An 18,415-nucleotide genomic window follows, 5' to 3' on the forward strand; every position below is an offset into this window, starting at 1 on the left:
TATCAGGGCTGCTGAGCCCTGAGAACGTGGTCAGAGTACATGCCTCCATCATACACTGCTACCTGAAGCTCTCCCGTCTCCCTCTGAACTCCTTCCCCCTCCCTGCCAGCTCTCACTAGCGCCCCTCTGCTCCTCTCCCCACTGGGCCAAAACTGATCATATCTTCCCCTGTCACATGAAAAGCTGTGACCAAGTGCCTGTGCTTTATTTTAAAAAAGCCAATTTCTACCAGTTTCAACAGCGTCTTCCAGCAATCACATGACTCCAGGCTCTCTGCTCCCCTCCTCCCTGGTTGACGTCAGCAGGGAAATCTTCCCCCACCCGCTGGAGCCATCAGATGGGGAGAGCTGAAAGGCTGGAGTCACGTAATCACTGGAAGACACTGTTAAAACATTGTAGATAAATCTGTTTTTTTTTTCTTTTTTTAAATAAAGCAAAGGTAAATAAAGTACAGGTATATGTGACAGAGGTGATATTAAAATTCAGTTAGTGGCTTAACAACCACTATCATTTTTTTTTTTGCCCATCAATGTTTATTTCTAGGCGACAGGTTCTCTGAGATATGCTGGGTCTAAAAAAAATAAAAAATAAAAATTAAAAAAAATGTTTTGCAATGCAATCACATTGCCAAACATTTCCAGAATGTGCTTGCCGGGGGCACAGCTTGACCCGGAAGAGACGTCAGAGACGGGGGGGGGGGGCGTTACTGGGGCGTTTACGAGCGATCGGCCGGCAGCGGAGCAACACGAAAGCTTTCACCTGACAGGCAGGAGTCTGCCCGTCATCCCTGTATATCGATTTGCATAGAAGCCATGAATGAGCACAGCCAAACAAAAGGGATCCCGGGAGGTGCCATTTTTTCCAACAGCACCGGCTAAAGCAGAGACCCTTACACAGAGCCAGGCAAGTAAATGCTACTTGGCTATATGGGGGGGGGGGGGTTAACTTGCCTGGCTCTAGGTAGAATCTCTGCTTTAGCTGTTGCCAGTGCGGTTACACAAAAAAAAAAAAAAAAAAGGGGGGCATCTCTGGCATTGCTTTGACTGTGCTCATTCCCGCCAAATAGATTTACCTGGCATCCCTCCATATGTGCTCTCTGCTGTGACTTCTCTTCCTGCACAGAGTTCTTCCAAACATATCCCGGGCCGCATGCTGAACTCTCCCAGACTGCATGCAGCCAGCGGGTTGGACACCCCTGCTTTAAAATATATACATTTTGGATGGATTGGGCTTTAAATTTCAGCAAAGATGGGGAAAAACTTCTCAATTTCACCTGGAGAGCAGACTTCCTGACATTTGTCTTCTCATCACCAGCTCTTGACCTGAGAGTTGCCAGTATCTCTTGTCCTGTAAAAGAAAAAAAAAGGGGGGGGGGGGGGGGATGAATAAATAAAAGACATAGATAAATGTATACAATTAAAACCCACACACACCAAGCTGGCCATACATGAATCAAAATTCAGCCAGCTCAGTGGGAACTGGCTGAGAATTAGTTCAGTTTCTCTCCCCCACCCCACCCCCCCCCCCCCCCCTTCAGCTGATTAGCAGAAGGAAAAAAAACAAAAAAAACCAAACCAACAGAACCACGTATGGCCAGGTTAAGCCCTCTATATCAAAAAAAAAAAAGAAAAAAAGAAAAGAAAACACTGATTGTGAACAGGAAATAAGCAGTAAATTTGTAAACAAAAAAAAAAAAAAAAATAATGATAGGGGGGACACGATAGAGATGGACACCAACACACCCCCCCCCCCTCCCAACTCACCATCAGCTCCTAGCTGGTCACCAGCCTCTGATACTTCAATGGTCTGCATGGCACCACATGTTTTTCTTTGGGTAGGAGTGGAGGCTAGAGCGAGGGAATAGCAAATTAGCATTTAACAAAAAAAAAAAAAATAAAAAAAATAAAAAAAACTGTCAAGATATTGGTCTGACAATAAAAAATAGATATTAAAACTCTCACCCTCTGTACCATTCGCAAGACTCTCACGGTTCCACTGATCATTGGTTCCAGACATTACCCGACAACTACCTGTAAGGAGAAAGCACTGAAATGTCTACACCTAACCAGCAGAGGTTACATTGTTACATAGTAGATGAGGTTGAAAAAAACAATAAAAAATAAAGAAGACACAAGTCCAACCTATGTGTGTGATTATAGGTCAGTATTACATTGTATATCCCTGTATGTTTTGGTCGTTCAGGTTTATGAAGGTAGTCAGATTGGCCAATCATAAGAAGCAATGTTACAAGATAGAATCAAACACAAATGCTTTCACTTTTGGATTAGCTTGTTTTAATACTTACATTTTTAAACAACTAACTCCTGTTTATCTAAATTGTGAACAGATACAGACAGTATATTCGATAAACAGCCAATAGCTCACCATCAGTTCCTTGCTGGGCACTGGCTTCGGAAAGTTCAGACGTCCGCATGACACTGACCGTTTTATGGGAGTGACTAGAGGCTGGAGAGAAAGAATAAAAACTCACAATTTGCCCACAAAGAGGCAGAGCAAACAGTCACATTGAAGAACAAATAGGCAATGTAGAATATTACAATCAGCAAAGGACTAGCCAAAACCATAGAGGGTCAGTAGGAAAGTCAGAGCAAATATTGCTATTTTAGCCAAGCTGTCCTCTATGAGGTTACAATCACCAATGACAAGGTCTCCAAAACTATATCAAAGCCTAACATTTTCCTGGCACAACATCCTTCCACAAGGTCTCAACACCTCTATGATAAACACCTCTATACTTACCGGCTCTCTGGCAAGTAGTGCAAGTGGGGGACCTGAAAAACTGAGGTTTACAGCAGCACCATGCAAAACCATTACACAGAGCAGGTACCTGTCTAACACAGGTATTTGCTTTTGCTTCCAGTGAAAGTGTCGCAGAATCCGCAGCAAACTACGCCATGTCTGGCCCCTCCTGGCAACAACACATACGGATGTGCCATCCTGGAGGAGTTGGACTGCTTGTGCAAACTCTATAAGTTCCAGGTATTGCCTAATGCTACCAGTAGCGACACTGAACCTAGCCAAATGCAAAACTAGTGAAAAACAGTCAGAAAAGAGGAATAGGAAAACAAAACAAAGAAGAGGTCAGTGGTTTACACTTGTAAAACCATTCCTGTTTTGGAGGTAGTCTCATTGTTGCCAATCTACCGTACCTTTTGATTTTATTAACACCGAAGCAGCTAAAACTGATTAACAGCCCCCTTCAATATCCCAGGAGTTTAATTGAAGTAATGCTATAATCTGATTAAAAAGTGTTCCTTCCATTTAAAAAAAATGAATCTATTTATCTCTATAGCTATAGACACAATTTTTTTTTTCAGACTATTTAATTGATGCTGGTTAATAATTGAGACATAGATGTATGTGCAATAAATACATTTAAACACACTTACAGCCCTGAAGCAGTTCTTGAATCCCTTCAGAAACAGCGTTCTTCTCTAGGAACTGTGCCAGGCAAGAAAGGGCTTTGCTGCGAACAGTGGGGGCCTTGTCCGAACAGCGGCTGAAAATGACGGCCTGGATCAGGAACTTGTGCTGAAGAAATTTTAGGTCCTCTTGAGGGAAGGAAGAGTCCGGAACCCTCTCTGGCAACGCCAGCAGAGCGACTGCCGCATCAAGAGCGAACACTCGGTACGAGATCTGGGACGACACAAAATGGAAGCACTGCATTAAAATTTGTAGTCAACGTTCCCTTTCATTTTAAACTCTGTTTATTGCAAAAATATATATATATATATATATATATATATATATCATACCAAATAATAATATCAGGAATTCAGAACTATCAACTTCTTGTACAAATTTCTTGAGTATACATGAAGAGGAAATTGCATTATATCTTTTCAAAAATTAATAAAACATCTCCTGGAATGATAGATAGATTTATATATAATTTTATAGAGAGATGATAGATATAGAGTGTGTAATATATTTATATAACACACACACACACACACACCTTGCAAATGTATAACCACTGAGTCACCTTCAAGCCCTTGTGAAAAAGTGATGTCTAAATTTCTGGCTGTTGTCGTAGAAAGAATAGGAGGAGCACCAAAACATCCCAAACTATTTTTTTTTTTGGGGGTAACCTCTCACATGGCAAAACTATTAAAAGCTCTTTTTTTTATATTAACAAACATGTTCTACTTACCTGCTCTGTGCAGGGGTTTTGTACAGGAGAGTCCTGAACCTCTTCTCGTGGTCCCCCACTGGTGCTCCTAGCCCCTTTTCTCCTGCCCCCCAGAGCAAGCAACTGTCTAAGGGGGCACACAAGCAGGCTCCCTCCCGACTCCATTCCCAAACAGAGCTGTGGCTTGGCTCTGCTCCCCCTCCCCCCCTCATTGGCTCACTTGCTATGATTGACATTGGCTCCCCACTGCCATCATCCAATGATGGGTAAAAAAATAAAAATAAATAAATAACAAAAACAAAAACAAAAATAAAAACAAAAATAAAAACAAAAATAAAAACAAAAATAAAAACAACCTTTGAGCCTTTAGAACCAGTTTAACTGTTTGCAGCCACTGGCATAATGTAGGAGGGGTACAGCAAGCTCCCCTGCTTCTCTATTGTGTTCTGACAGGTGGACGCCCTTTGGCTGATAGCGCCTATTGGCAGACCTTTTTCAGTCATGACCGTTCAACAGAAGCTGGACAAGTGGCTGCCATACACATGGGCCAAATGTTTCTATTGAATCGGCTGATGCCGCCCAACATTTGGCCCGTGTGCATTGGGCTTTAGTTGCACCCCCCTTAGAGCTTGCTCACATATAAAGTTGGCGAGTGGTTTTCAGAGGTTGGGTCATTGTTTTACTGTCCACAATCCCTACCCCTTTAAGCTGCAAAGGCAGCAGCCAAAAGTGTGCACATGCCATGGCAGGAATTAAACCTTGTTGCTTTTGCCTGCCGATTGTGACCCATTCACGTAAATGGGGCCACTCTACCAGTGCCCCACAACTGCATGCTTCTGTGCGGTCTAAGGGGTTAACACAGCCTGCTTTAAGCCATTCTTTGCGGTACTGCACAAGGTTGCAGGACATTTGCAGAGCAGCCTCATTCACTTGAATGGGTCATACTTGGCAGGCGCTACACCCATCAAACATGACATGCGGCATGTGTACACCCCTGACCACTGCAGCTAAATGGGGTGCGGTTAGGATAAAAGCCATGTCTTTAACTATGGGGTTTTACCACCCCCTCAAAACTACATAGGTAAATGAACCCTTACAGTTCTGAGTGCCCGCTTTTACAGTGATTTGCTGCGGTTTACCTGTACTCAATGCATCTGCGACTTTCTTGCGTTAGCTGTGCTTCGCCATAGACTTCCATTATATTGCAGGTGTGGTGCACTCTCTGAAAGCGCACAAAAAGTGCAGGTGCACTGCACCCATGGTGTGGGTAAACCAACCCTACAGTAAAATGCCCTGTGTATTGCTTTACACTGACCTGAAGATCTCTTCTTTACTGCTGCTGGCACCACTCTGAAGACCGCTAGTCGGGACAAGATTGAGTGCAGTTGGTATCACTCCTCATGGGACAGGAGCCGGCACTACAGAGAAGCCATCAGCTTATGCGGCTCTTGCTCCCTTCTACAGATCCAACTTTACAAGTAATCGCTCTGCATTGCACACCGATGTTCTGGGATGGCGGGTAAGCAAGCCAAGACTGCGACCAGTCACCTGTCTGCGATCTACTGGTAGATCACGATCTACGGATTGCTGACCCCCGCATTACAATCGCTTTAAAGTCAAGAAAGGCCACCTCTTTTTCAGGCTTCCATGTCTAACAAGGACCCATAAACCTAGAGAATCCTTCATATGAAGCTGGATAAATGGAAGTAAATTTTATATACGAAGAAAGAGGACTAAACACCAGCTATATAAAAAGTTAGCATTCAGCGAGGTAAAATTCATTCAGGTCCTGTCTGTGACAAGAGATGTCAGGCCAAAAAAGAATCCTTTATCACATATAGACAAGGAAAATAGTTCAAAAGGTAAAAAAAATAAAAAAATAAATATCAAAAGTTAAGCGCATGCTACGGATGATCTCTGCCGAGTTACTTTTTTTTTTTCAAAGTAAAAGGATGGCCTTTTTACTGCAGCACTTAAAGTAGTTCTAAAGGCAGAAGATTTTTTACCTTGATGCATTTTATGCATTAAGGAAAAAAAAAAAAACACAAAAACACACACACATATCTGTGAGCAGCTCCCCCCCCCCCTTCTTACCCAAGCACTGTCTCAATCCAGTAAAGTGCACGAGAGCAGCAGCTTTCCCGGATCTGTCTCCTCATTGGCTCACACAGCAGCAGGAGCCATTGTCAATCACAGCCAGTGAGTCAATGAGGAGAGAGCAGGGGCTAGTCGTGCTCTGTCCATTCACAGGAGTGCAGCTCGTGAGCAAGCCTGCTCAAGTGCCCATCTAGCAAGCAGGGGAGGAGTCAGGACTGCCAGCAGGGGACCCAAAAAGAAGAGGATTGGGGCTGCTCTGTGCAAAACTATTGCACGGAGCAGCTAAGTATAGTTTGTTTGCAATTCAAGAAAAATAAAAAATAAATATCTTTAGAATCATTTTAAAGTATAGGTACATCTGCAATTAACGTTTTCTTAGTTCTCCTGAAAAAGTTTTCAAAATCCCTTTTGATCCTGCCACTAAGGTCCATCTAATACAGCTTCCTGTGATAGAGTGGCAACAATGCTGCACTTCTCCTGAATTCAGAGCAGAGTTGCCACCCACATGTACAGTGGGATGAAATCATGTTGCAGGGGTTGTGGGTATCAGTATTGTGAATGCTGATTTACAAGTCTGTAGCGTGTCAATCAGCACACAGTACACCTGTTGAGATGCCCACTCTGAGCTGCATGTGTTTTTACTTTACAGAGAGACTGCATTTGGGCATCTAGAACGTACTTCACAAGTCTTTAGTTGTACTATGAATGTTATTCATTAGCTGTGTGTCCCCTTTTCTTCACACAAGTCCCTTGGCTTGAAAATATAGTAAAGGATTAATCTAATCCTACTACTTGAGTATTTTCTTATGTTACCTTTGCGTTCCTGGAGTATTTGCATAGCCAGTCTATGAATGATGCGTAGTTTGCGTTGGGAAGTTGATCTTGTAGTTTCACCAGAGTTTGTGCTGCCGATAGGCGATAATCTGATTTATCAGGACACTGTTCAACGCAAAATTAAAACAGGGTGATGCATCGATTGGATAGCAAAAAATAGAATTATATTCTGTAATATACAAAAGGCAGTTTATCATCAACTTAAGCCCTAGATCACACTGCTGCGACTTTGAAGCAGACATCCTCGCGCAACTTCATTGCAGCTTGCATACGACTTTTTTTTGGGGGGGAAAAATAAAATTTTATTTGGTAATGATATTGCCAATTACAAACATTTCCAATGACAGACATAGGCACCACAATATCAGCTCAACAAGGGCATGGTTTACAGATTGATATATACACACACATTACATATATCTGTTTGTCCCCAACTTCCCTTACCCTCCCGTAATCCACCCTTTTATATTCCTCCTTCATCCCCGAACTGATAGGTGAAGTATCTCTCCTGAACACCTGCGCTAGTCAAGAACTAAGTAAGTTTCTCCATCTCCCAGCCATCTTTACCAAACCTTGGTCAATTTTTGCTCGCATTATCGGTGTCTATAAATCAATTTTTTATACGGTATGGTATTGTTCACGTCCCTTTTCCAGTCAGCCACAGTAGGGGGTGTGGTCCGCATCCATACTCGAGCCACTGCCTTCCTGGGTAGAAACAGTGATTCGTGTATGAATGTGGCTTGGTGTCTATCAATGTCAGCATAAGGTAACAGGCCTAGTATACATATTTTGGGATCTGGTGTCACTGGGGAGCCCATCACATCATGAAGAAATATATGACTACCTGCAGCCAATATGGTTGCAAATTGGAACATTCCCAGATCAAGTGATAGAAGGTACCAGGGTCGCACCCACATAGGGGGCAATTTGGGGATTTGGTCGCCTAAAACTTGGCTATTCTCCGGGGTGTCAGATATGCTCAGTGGATGATATAGAGCTGCGTTAGTCTATCTGAAAGCTTGGGTGATGTCTTTTGAACATTGTCCAGTATTTCATCCCAGTCAGAGTCCCCAATCTCGCCCATGTCCACCTCCCAATCTGCCTTGGCTTTTCGGATTACAGTGACCGCCTTAGGGAGCCTGAGTATGGAATAGAGATTAGAGATCAGCTTCCTAGAATCCGTTCCCAGAATTATATCTAAAATCTGGGGCCGAGCTAGGGAGATCCTCATGCGCCGAAATTGGGTATTCAATGCATGGCGTAGTTGAAGATATCTAAATCTAAGTTGAAGTGGAAGTGCAAACTCTTCTTGAAGGGAGTGAAATGTCCTGGGTCCCGTGTCTGTCATGACCTGGGAGAGGAACACTATCTCGTAAGAGGCCCATAGACGGGAGTCAGGTAGGTGTTGCAGTTCTGCTAGGTGACTATTGGCCCATAGTGGTGTGATAGCACACCATCGTTAAATCTATGGGGTCTCCTAAGGAACAGCCCTCCTCTAAACATGGCCTGCGTTGGAGTTACTATAGGGTTGCCTGGGTTGTCTCCCACCAGTGCCCCGTATCCAAGAGCCTCAGTGGTATTAAAGTGGTACATGTGGGACAGTTGAGCTGCAACATAGTAATCCTGGAGATCAGGGAGTTATGTACCCCCCATTGTAGTAGGGTTCTTAAGGGTGAGCCACGCTAGCTTATGCCGTCCACGCCCCCATACAAAAGTATTGAGTATGCTTTCCATTTTTTTGAATACTCTGATGGGAATGCCCAGAGGAGCATGCCACACCGTATAGAGAATTTTAGGCAGGACCACCATCTTAATTATATTGATGCGGCCCATAACCCCGATGGGCAATTTGGCCCAAGCCAGTGTCTTAGTTTTAAGCATGGTGAAGAAGGGTTCTACATTAGGTGAGCAATAAGTCAGGGCTCGACAAAACCCAGGCGCCAGATCGCATTTGTGACTAGAATTAGCGACCTGGCGCCTGGGGCATCACAGCTGGGGGTATCCTGTCACCGCGGACCCCCCTGGCGTGATCGCATCAGGCTGCGCCGCCGGTAAGTGAGCCCCCGGCTTTGAGGCCTTCTACGATCCTATGGTTCCTTCTGGAATCTGGCGCCCTCTTGTAGTGGCCGTTGGAATTACAACCAGCAATGCTAATAGGCTGGCAGGCAGGGGAAGCTCCATCTCCTTCCCTTTACTCAGAACCCCCAAACATTATATATATATTTTATTCTAACACCCTAGAAAATAAAATGGTGGTTGTTGCAATACTGTCTGTCACACCGTATTTGCACAGCGGACTTACAAGCGCACTTTTTTGGGGAAAATGTATTTGATAACAAAAAAAAAAAAAAAAGACAAAAGTAAAGTTAGCCCAATTCTTTTTTTATATTGTGAAAGATAATGTTACGTCAAGTAAATCGATACCCAACATGACATACTTCAAAATTGTGCCCGCTCATGGAATGGCGACAAACTTTTACCCTTAAAAATCTCCATAGGCGACGTTTAAAAAAATTCTACAGGTTGCACGTTTTAAGTTACAGAGGAGGTCTGGGGCTAAAATTATTGCTCTTACTCTACCGATAGCAGCGATACCTCACATGTGTGGTTTGAACACTGCTTTCATATATGCATTCGCTTCTGCACGCAAGCTTGGCGGGACAGGGTGCGTTTAAAATAATTTTGTTTTTCTTATTTTAACTTTTATTTTTTTCACTGTTATTTAAAAAAAAAAAAAAAAAAAGTGTGTCACTTTTATTCCTATTACAAGGAATGTAAAAATCCCTTGTAATAGAAAAAAGCATGACAGGTCCTCTTTTATATGAGATCTGGGGTCAGAGAGACCTCATATCTCATATTTACACTAAAATGCAATTTAAAAAAAAATTGTCATTTGAAAAAAATAAAAAAATAAAATGTCCCTCTAAGAGCTATGGGCAATGACTTGGAGACAGGTGGGGGGTGGGGGGTGGGGGCTATCTTCCCCTCACTTGTCTCCATGTCAGGCCAGGGACAGGTACAGATCGCCGTCACAGACCTGGCTCCTAACTTTTTTAGCTGGCTCCTAGATTCCAAGCAAATTTGTCAACCCCTGCTGCAAGTCCCTCGTGACCTGCACCCCCAGGTATTTGATCAGATCGACTCTTAAGTGGCAATACTACATCTGCTTTTGGCAGGGGGAACTGGTCCAGGGTGAATATCTGGGATTTGTCCCAATTTATGCATAGACCCGCGTATGCCCCTAGTCCCTCGATATTTGAAGTGCCGCCTGAAGTGACGGGCCCTGGTCTGCCAGGTACAGAACTGTAACGTCCGCGTATAAGCCTATTTTGTCTATAATATTACCCATGCGGAGGACCTCAATGTCCGGGGATGCCCTTATCCGTATTGCCAGGGGCTCAGCAGCTAGAGCATACAATAACGGTGATAAGGGTCACCCCTGCCTGGTTCTCCTTTCTAACGCAAATTGTTCTGACAACCACTCGTTAAACGTATACGACTTCTTTAACAGAAGTCAATGCAAGTCGTGTTGAAGTCAAACCAAAGTAGCGCAGGAACCTTTTTCGAAGTCGGAGCAACTTCAGTAGCACCGATTAGAACGGTTCCAGTGTTGTTAACAGGGCACGGCTTGTCATGCAGCTTTGAACTCGCATTCAAGTCACGGCAGTGTGAACTAGGGCTTAAAAACTTAAATTGAACTTTCATGTTAAATTGGTAGCTACAACTCTGTTCATCAACATAAAAACTTAGTTCATTTTTATTTTTTATAAAACAGCCATATATCCCGATTAGAAAAAAGTCTCCACTTGAATGCTGTGTCTTTGTATGGAAGCAGTGGTCTCTCAGTAGAGGTCAGACACTCCCTGCTGAATCAGTTAAACTTCTCCAATGAGGAAGCAACTGCAAAACAATAGTTTTGACTCAGAAGGTGGTGTGTTTTACCAACGTGGAGAGACCACTGCTTCCACCCTGTGCTTAGGGCCCATCTGTACATCATCCTGTCAGGACATAGGCTTGTTTACTCTGGTTGTTGCCAATGTAAAAAAAAAAAAAAAAAAAGTTAAAAAAATAATGATTGGTAAGAATTTAAACACCTTTAGCCCTGGCTCACAACAGTGCGATTTGACCATTCAAAATTGCATGACAAGTCACACCCCATTGCCAGGAAAGGAACCATTCAAAACATAACGACTTTTAAAAGAAAAAAGAAAAAAAAAAAGTTGCTTCACTACTTTTCCGGGATTGCATTGCAAGTTGCATAGACTTCTGTTAAAATGGAAGTCCATGCCAAAATCCTGTGCATCTCGGTGGCACTCGGCCGCCTTCGGCCCTTCTTGTCTGCTTTCGGCCGCTGAGAAGGGCCAAAAGCCGCCGAGAAGGGTCGAAGGCAACCGAAAGCCATCGAGAAGGACCAAAAGCCGCCGAGAAGGGCCAAAAGGCGGGTGAAAGAAGCCCAGAGGCTCCGAAATAGTGGACGATCGGCGTATAACACGCACCCGCAATTTCCCCCTGGGGGGGAAAAAAAGTACGTGTTATATGCCGATAAATACGGTAAGCATGGACTTCCACATTAAAGAGGGCCGGTTTTAAAATAAAAAATTAAAAAAGTCAGCAGCTGCAAACACTGTAGCTGCTGACTTTTAATAAGCACACTTACCTGTCCAGGGAGCACCCGCGATGTCGGCCGCTCGAGGCCGACCCGTCCCTCGGTCTCGGGTCCCGGCGCCACCATTTTGGCTAAGGGAAACAGGCAGTGGAGCCTTGCGGCTTCACTGCCCGTTTCCTACTGCGCATGTGCAAGTCGCGCAGCGCTTTGTGAATGGGACGTGCTGTGTCCTGGGACACCCATTACCCAGAAGACGCCGCACGGAGGAGAGAAGAAAGAAGATCTCCATGGAGGAGGAAGAGGCAGATTAGGATGATGTGCCTAGCAACAGGCATTTCTGGTAAGTTAAAAAAAAAATCATTTTTTTTTTTTTTAATGATTTTTTTCAAATTTTTTATGTATTTTTTTATTTATTTTTTTAAGGGTGGCCCTCCACTTTAAATTAAACCGAAGGTCCGAATCACACAGATCTGTGGCCTTGAAATTGTAGCGAGGATTTCAAAGCCACACTGGTGTGAACTGTAGGATAGGCAGTGGAACCCAGGGATTACAAGTATATAAAGCACAAAAGGCAAGCTATGGAAAAAAAAAAAGGACCAAATATGTGCGAAGTGACAGGTTTCTTACACCTACTACTACCAGTTAACACTTGGCCAACTCTTTCCTAATGCCATGTTAAAAAACAAAGGCAAGCTTGTTTGATTAAACTAAGAGCTCTGTGCACACCACAGTAACTTACAGCTTTGTTCACTTATCTACCAATAATGAGAATAATAAATGCATTGCTGTGGGTTACTTGTACTTTACACTTCAACATTGGCCTTTGCACTGCTCAGCTGTAAAAGTCAGGAGTTACCTTGGCACAAGTGTGTTGTAACAGAATCCATAGAACAGGAAGAGCCATTTCCTTCAGCTTGTCCACAATAAAACTGTTAAAAAAAAAATAAAAAAATAGCAGAATAAAATAGATAAATAATAAAGAAAAAAAAAAAAAAAAACACACAGCACAACATTCCCCTCTGGGTGATCTGACCGTTGCAGGGATTTTAACAAACTTTGTTACAGCAGATTAGGCCAATGTATAGCCTTCTACATATTTTTGGTTTAAAAAAAAAAAAAGCAAAAAAAAAAATAAAAAATTTGCAATAAGCATATATTGATTGGTTTGTGCAAAAGTTATAGCGTCTGCAAACTATAGGACAGATTTGGGGCATTTTTATTATTTATAGTAACGGCGGTGATCTGCAACTGTACTGCAACATTGTGACGGACAGATGAGACTGACATTTTTTGGGAACATTGGCATTTATACAACAATCAGCGCTATAAAAATGCACTGATTACTGTGCAAATGTCACTGGCAGGGAAGAGGGTAACGGGGTTAAATGTTGTTCCCTCAGGAGGTTCTAACTGTGTGGGGAAGGGAGTGACTAGCAGGAGGCATAGTTTTTTTTCCCCCCACACACAAATCGCGGGCATAGAGTCCGCCACTGTGCAGCAGGCGCGGGCCCTCTGGTGGCCGAAAACGGATAGGATATACACGCAAGGGATTTCACCCAGTGCCATTGTGCTGCAATATATTTGCGTGACACAGTCAGCAAGCGGTTAAACAAAACTAAAAACACACTTTCCTTTTAAATTTGCAGCTGCTGCAATTTTCTAAGAATGCAATGCAATATGGTAACCTGGAGGCATACTGTAAAGATGGTGTACAGAATACCCCCCAGAAATGTAATTTCCTGTTTCTGTGAGGAATTCTGCACTAAAATACAAGTCAGGTTTTAGGCATCCTCTGCAACAAAAATTTATCTTTTAACCACTTGCCGACCGCCGCACGACGAAGTACGTCGACAGAATGGCACGGGCAGGCATATGGGCGTACCTGTACGTCCCTGCCTTCCCGCGGGTGGGGGGCCCGATCGGGCCCCCCCCCCGGTGCCTGCGGCGGTCGGTATTCGTTCGGGAGCGATCCGGGATGAGGGGGCGGCCATTCATTCATGGCCACCCCCTCGCGATCGCTCCCGACGAATGGAAATCCTTCGTGACATCACTTCCTCTCCTGTAATGTAAACACAGGAGAGGAAGTGATGTAATCTCTCCTCCGTGACGGTATTTTTCGTTCCGGCACCGAGGAGAGAGGATTGGTGAGTTGCACCAACACGACACTTCACAGTAGAACATGCCAGGCACACTCACACCCCCCCTTTACCCCCCGATCACCCCCCCAGTCACAGTGACACCAATGCATTTTTTTTTTTTTTTTTTTTTTTTGCATTGGTGTCATTTGTGACTGTAATAACTTAGGGCAGTTAGGGTTAGCCCCCCTTTAGTTCTAATGTACCCCCCTAACCCCCCCCAATAAAGGTTTAACCCCGTGATCACCCCCCGTCGCCAGTGTCACTAAGGCTGGGTTCACATTGCAGCGGTTTATGAGAACGGATGTGATTCGCACCGCACTGCAGTGCAAATCACATCCGATCTCTGCGATTCGAGTTCAGCCATTCGCCGCACCCGCCGCAAATTCGCACGGGACCCTTTTTTTGGTCCGCAGCAGAATCGGATCGCATGGGTGTTCACACCATGCGATCCGAGTTTGCAGATCGCACTGCGATATGCGAACTGATCTGGGGGTGTCATTAACATTTCACTGACACTCCCAGCAGTTCGCATAGGGCAGTGTGAACTGCCGCCGGGAGGCATACGATGCGGGAACCCGCCGCGGATTCGTGGCGTTCCCGCATCGCTCCAGTGTGAACCCAGCCTAATAAGCGATCGTTTTTCTGATCGCTGTATTAGGGTCACAGGTGACGCTAGTTAGGCAGGTAGGTATTTAGGTTCGCCGCAGCTTTTTATAGCGCCAGGGACCCCCATATACTACCGCATAAAGCCCCCTGATTGCCCCCTAGTTAACCCTTTCAACAGTGATCACCATATAACTGTTACAGGTGACGCTGGTTGGTTAGTTATTTTTTTATAGTTTCAGGGCACCCGCCATTTATTACCTAGTCTCACTAGTGTACCCCTAAATTTAGGGGTGTCTACTTTCCAAAATGGGGTCATTTGGGGGGGGGTTTGTGCCATCTTGGCATTTTATGGCCTTCAAAACTGTAACGCCCTTAGAAAGCCTGAAGGCGGTGCTTGGTTTTCGGGGGCCCCGTACGCGGCTAGGCTCCCAAAAAGTCCCACATATGTGGTATCCCCGTACTCAGGAGAAGCAGCAGAATTTATTTTGGGGTGTCATTTCACATATGCCCATGGCATGCGTGAGCAATATATCATTTAGTGACAACTTTGTGAAAAAAAAAAAAAAAAAAAGTTTGTAATTTTCCCGCAACTTGTGGCAAAATATAAAATATTCCATGGACTCAACATGCCTCTCAGCAAATAGCTTGGGGTGTCTACTTTCTAAAATGGGGTCATTTGTGGGGGTTTTGTGCCATCTTGGCATTTTATGGCCTTCAAAACTGTAATAGGTAGTGAGGAGTGAAGTCAAATATTTACGCCCTTAGAAAGCCTGAAGGCGGTGCTTGGTTTTCGGGGCCCCGTACGCGGCTAGGCTCCCAAAAAATCCCACACATGTGGTATCCCCGTACTCAGGAGAAGCAGCAGAATTTATTTTGGGGTGTCATTTCACATATGCCCATAGCATGTGTGAGCAATATATCATTTAGTGACAACTTTGTGTAAAAAAAAAAAAAAAAAAAAATTTTTTTTTTTGTCATTATTCAATCGTTTGAGGCAAAAAAATAAAATATTCAATGGGCTCAACATGCCACTTATCAATTTCCTTAGGGGGTCTACTTTCCAAAATGGGGTCATTTGGGGGGGGTTTTGTACTGCCCTGCCATTTTAGCACCTCAAGAAATGAGATAGGCAGTCGTAAACTAAAAGCTGCGTAAATTCCAGAAAACGTACCTTAGTTTGTAGATGTGACAACTTTTGCGCAAACCAATAAATATACAGTTATTGACTTTTTTTTTACCAAAGACATGTGGCTGAATACATTTTACTAAAATTGAGTTTATTGGATTTTTCTAATAACAAAAATTAGAAAATATCATTTTTTTTCAAAATTTGCGGTCTTTTTACGTTTATATCGCAAAAAATAAAAATCGCAGAGTCAGTCAAATACCTTTAAAAGAAAGCTCTATTTGTGGGAAGAAAAGGACGCAAATTTCGTTTGGGTACAACATTGCATGACCGCGCAATTACCAGTTAAAGCAGCGCAGTGCCAAAGTGTAAAAAGACCTCTGGTCATTTACCAGCAAAATGGTCCGGTCTGAAAGTGGTTAAAAAGGAGTGCTTCAACTTCTCACCAGAACCCTGAAAGTACATCCGCTTCTTGTAATGAATTTGTCACTCCCAGATAGCAGTCCTGCACATGATGCAAATGTCCAACAAAGCAGAAACAGGCACAAATCTACAAAGTTTATTAAAATCCCTGCAATGTACATTGACCACCCAGGAGTTTCCAAAAAAAAGAAAAAAAAAAGAAAAAAAAAAAAGTGGAGTTACTCTTTAAAAGCTTAATTGATCAGCGGTAATCCCTACCAGACAAATTGAACAGCATGGTCCCGTGCACTGGTTACAGGAGCGTTGATTGCAAGTAACGAAGGGTTTGAGCCCGGCCCTCCTTTAATCATCAAAATGACACTCAGCAGACGTTGGAAAAGCCGACGAAGAGTCTACAAGTAGGCGACATAAGACAAGGAGTTATGTAGGAAAATTACACTTACATGAATTACTGTGCCCAGTGCCCTACTACTAGCAATGAGAACTATCTGTTTTAAAAGAGAACAATGCTATCACATACAAAATTTAAGTTTATTTGCCTAACAGAGTTAAAGTGGTTGTAAAGGCAGTTTTTTTTTTATCCCAAAGCATTCTATGCATTAAGATTAAGATAAAGTGATATTGCACGGGAGACTCGGCTGTCCAGGACTCCACTCCTCATTAGCTGCAAAAGCAGCAGGAGCCAATGAGAAGAGACACAGGGCGGGGCTGAACCACAGCACTGTGACTAAATGGACACCGGGATCTGCAGATCTGTGCATTAACTTTACTTTACTTTACAAACCCAAATCCCAAGACAGGGCCCTTATCCCCCTCCCAACAATATTTTTTTTTCAAATATAGACTTTATTTATTTAAACAATGCCCAACCTGGGCGCACATAAGACATACAGTTGGGGTACATGGGGGGAAGGAAGGGAAAGTGCCCAGTAAGTTTGATACAGGGATAGAGGGGGAGGCAGACATAACTTACATACAGTACATCTCAAATTAACATGAGTTCTTGTAAGGTCACGTTCCTCCCAACAATATTTAACTGGTGCCATATCCCTCCTAATGCTTAGCTTAAGTTCCAAATTGAGCCCTTAAGACGTATATTTCCTCAACACCATCAAAAGCCTACACTATTAATCTGACTAATTTGCCTCATCCAGCTTTTGTATCAGACAAAAAAAACAAAAACAAAACACACACACTCACCACACAACCCCCACAGACCTGCTAAGGTCTTTAGTGAATTTGAAGATACTATGACAGTGATGGTGAACCTTGGAACTACATTTCCCATGATGCTCAGGCACTCTGCCATGTAGTGGAGCATCATGGGAAATGTAGTTGCAAAACATCTGGGGTGCCAAGGTTCACCATCACTGTACTAGGGGGAGAGATTAATCACCACCTGCCAGCACTGGACAGGGAGTCAGCCTAAAGAGGTGGCCATTGGGTCTACACTGACTGAGCAGTATCAGCAAGCAAGCAATAGATCGTCTAAAGGCAGTGTACGAGCTGGAGGCTTGTGTTATTGCCATTGCATTGCCTTGAATGAGGAGCATTGTCTGTCACGATAATACAATCTGCTAGTTATTACTTTGACTGTAAAAGATCTATCATGGCCCGGTCAGCACAGAGTACAGTCAGCCTATGGATGCTGTCACTATGTCTGCAAATTCTGTCCTGAGCTGTATAGCGTCTGCACTACCTGCCTGGTTCTGGGCTCCTCCGGATGGCCAGCAACATCCAGCATGAAGAGTAGAAGAGAATAAAATAGCATCAATCTAGAGAGATAGGGGCAATGGCTAAAGTGTTGTGCTCTGGCTTTCCCATAGAAAGGTTGATAAATTGGGCTTCTGCCTGGGATGGAGCTACAGCCAGGAGACACAGAAAGATATACTTTTAATACACAATGTGGCCACAGATCAGAACAGGATTCATGCCATGCACTAGGTCCATTGGAGGATTCCATTAAAAAATGGTGATACTTCTGTAATCCTTTATGCCAAATATATAGATAACACCCATCCTGCTTTACTATTTAAGTAACGGAATGAAAAAAAAGCGTGTAACACACCTGGTTGCTGTCACCATGGCTGGGTTGACACAGCAGCCACAGCCCATGATATGCCAACTCCGGCACATATTTCATACGGTTGGGACTTCTACAAGTGGAAAAAAATAAAATAATTAGTGTAATGCACAATATGCAAAAACAAACCCAAAGCCTAGACCTGAAAAACACATTTAAAAAAAAAAAAAAAAAAGAACCCATCATGAAAATAGAATTGTATTAAATAGCATGAAAACACAAGCCCAATGTAGGTTTATGTTGATGTTCCAGCCAGCCAGAGCTGTGGCTTGGACTTCCAGCATGTCAGTGCAGCATTAAAACTCTTACAAAAACTTTAAACCAAACACAAAAAAAAAAAAAAAAAAAA

At 43.4% G+C, this 18,415-nt stretch overlaps 1 protein-coding gene across 1 annotated transcript in view; it reads right to left on the reverse strand.

Annotated features, from left to right (window-relative positions):
• Nucleotides 1-18,415, reverse strand: part of NCAPD3 (non-SMC condensin II complex subunit D3) — a 63,518-nt gene that overhangs the window by 34,612 nt on the left and 10,491 nt on the right. The window contains 9 exon segments of the mRNA XM_077457996.1: nt 1,274-1,347; nt 1,764-1,847; nt 1,962-2,030; nt 2,386-2,466; nt 3,411-3,657; nt 7,064-7,189; nt 12,547-12,619; nt 16,242-16,375; nt 18,052-18,139. Of these exon segments, the coding sequence (XP_077314122.1) occupies nt 1,274-1,347; nt 1,764-1,847; nt 1,962-2,030; nt 2,386-2,466; nt 3,411-3,657; nt 7,064-7,189; nt 12,547-12,619; nt 16,242-16,375; nt 18,052-18,139 (976 nt within the window).

This window comes from Lithobates pipiens, unplaced genomic scaffold (genome assembly GCF_037356315.1).
Source record: "Lithobates pipiens isolate NorthernLeopardFrog02 unplaced genomic scaffold, aLitPip1_a1.2 Scaffold_27, whole genome shotgun sequence".
NCBI lineage: Eukaryota > Metazoa > Chordata > Amphibia > Anura > Ranidae > Lithobates > Lithobates pipiens.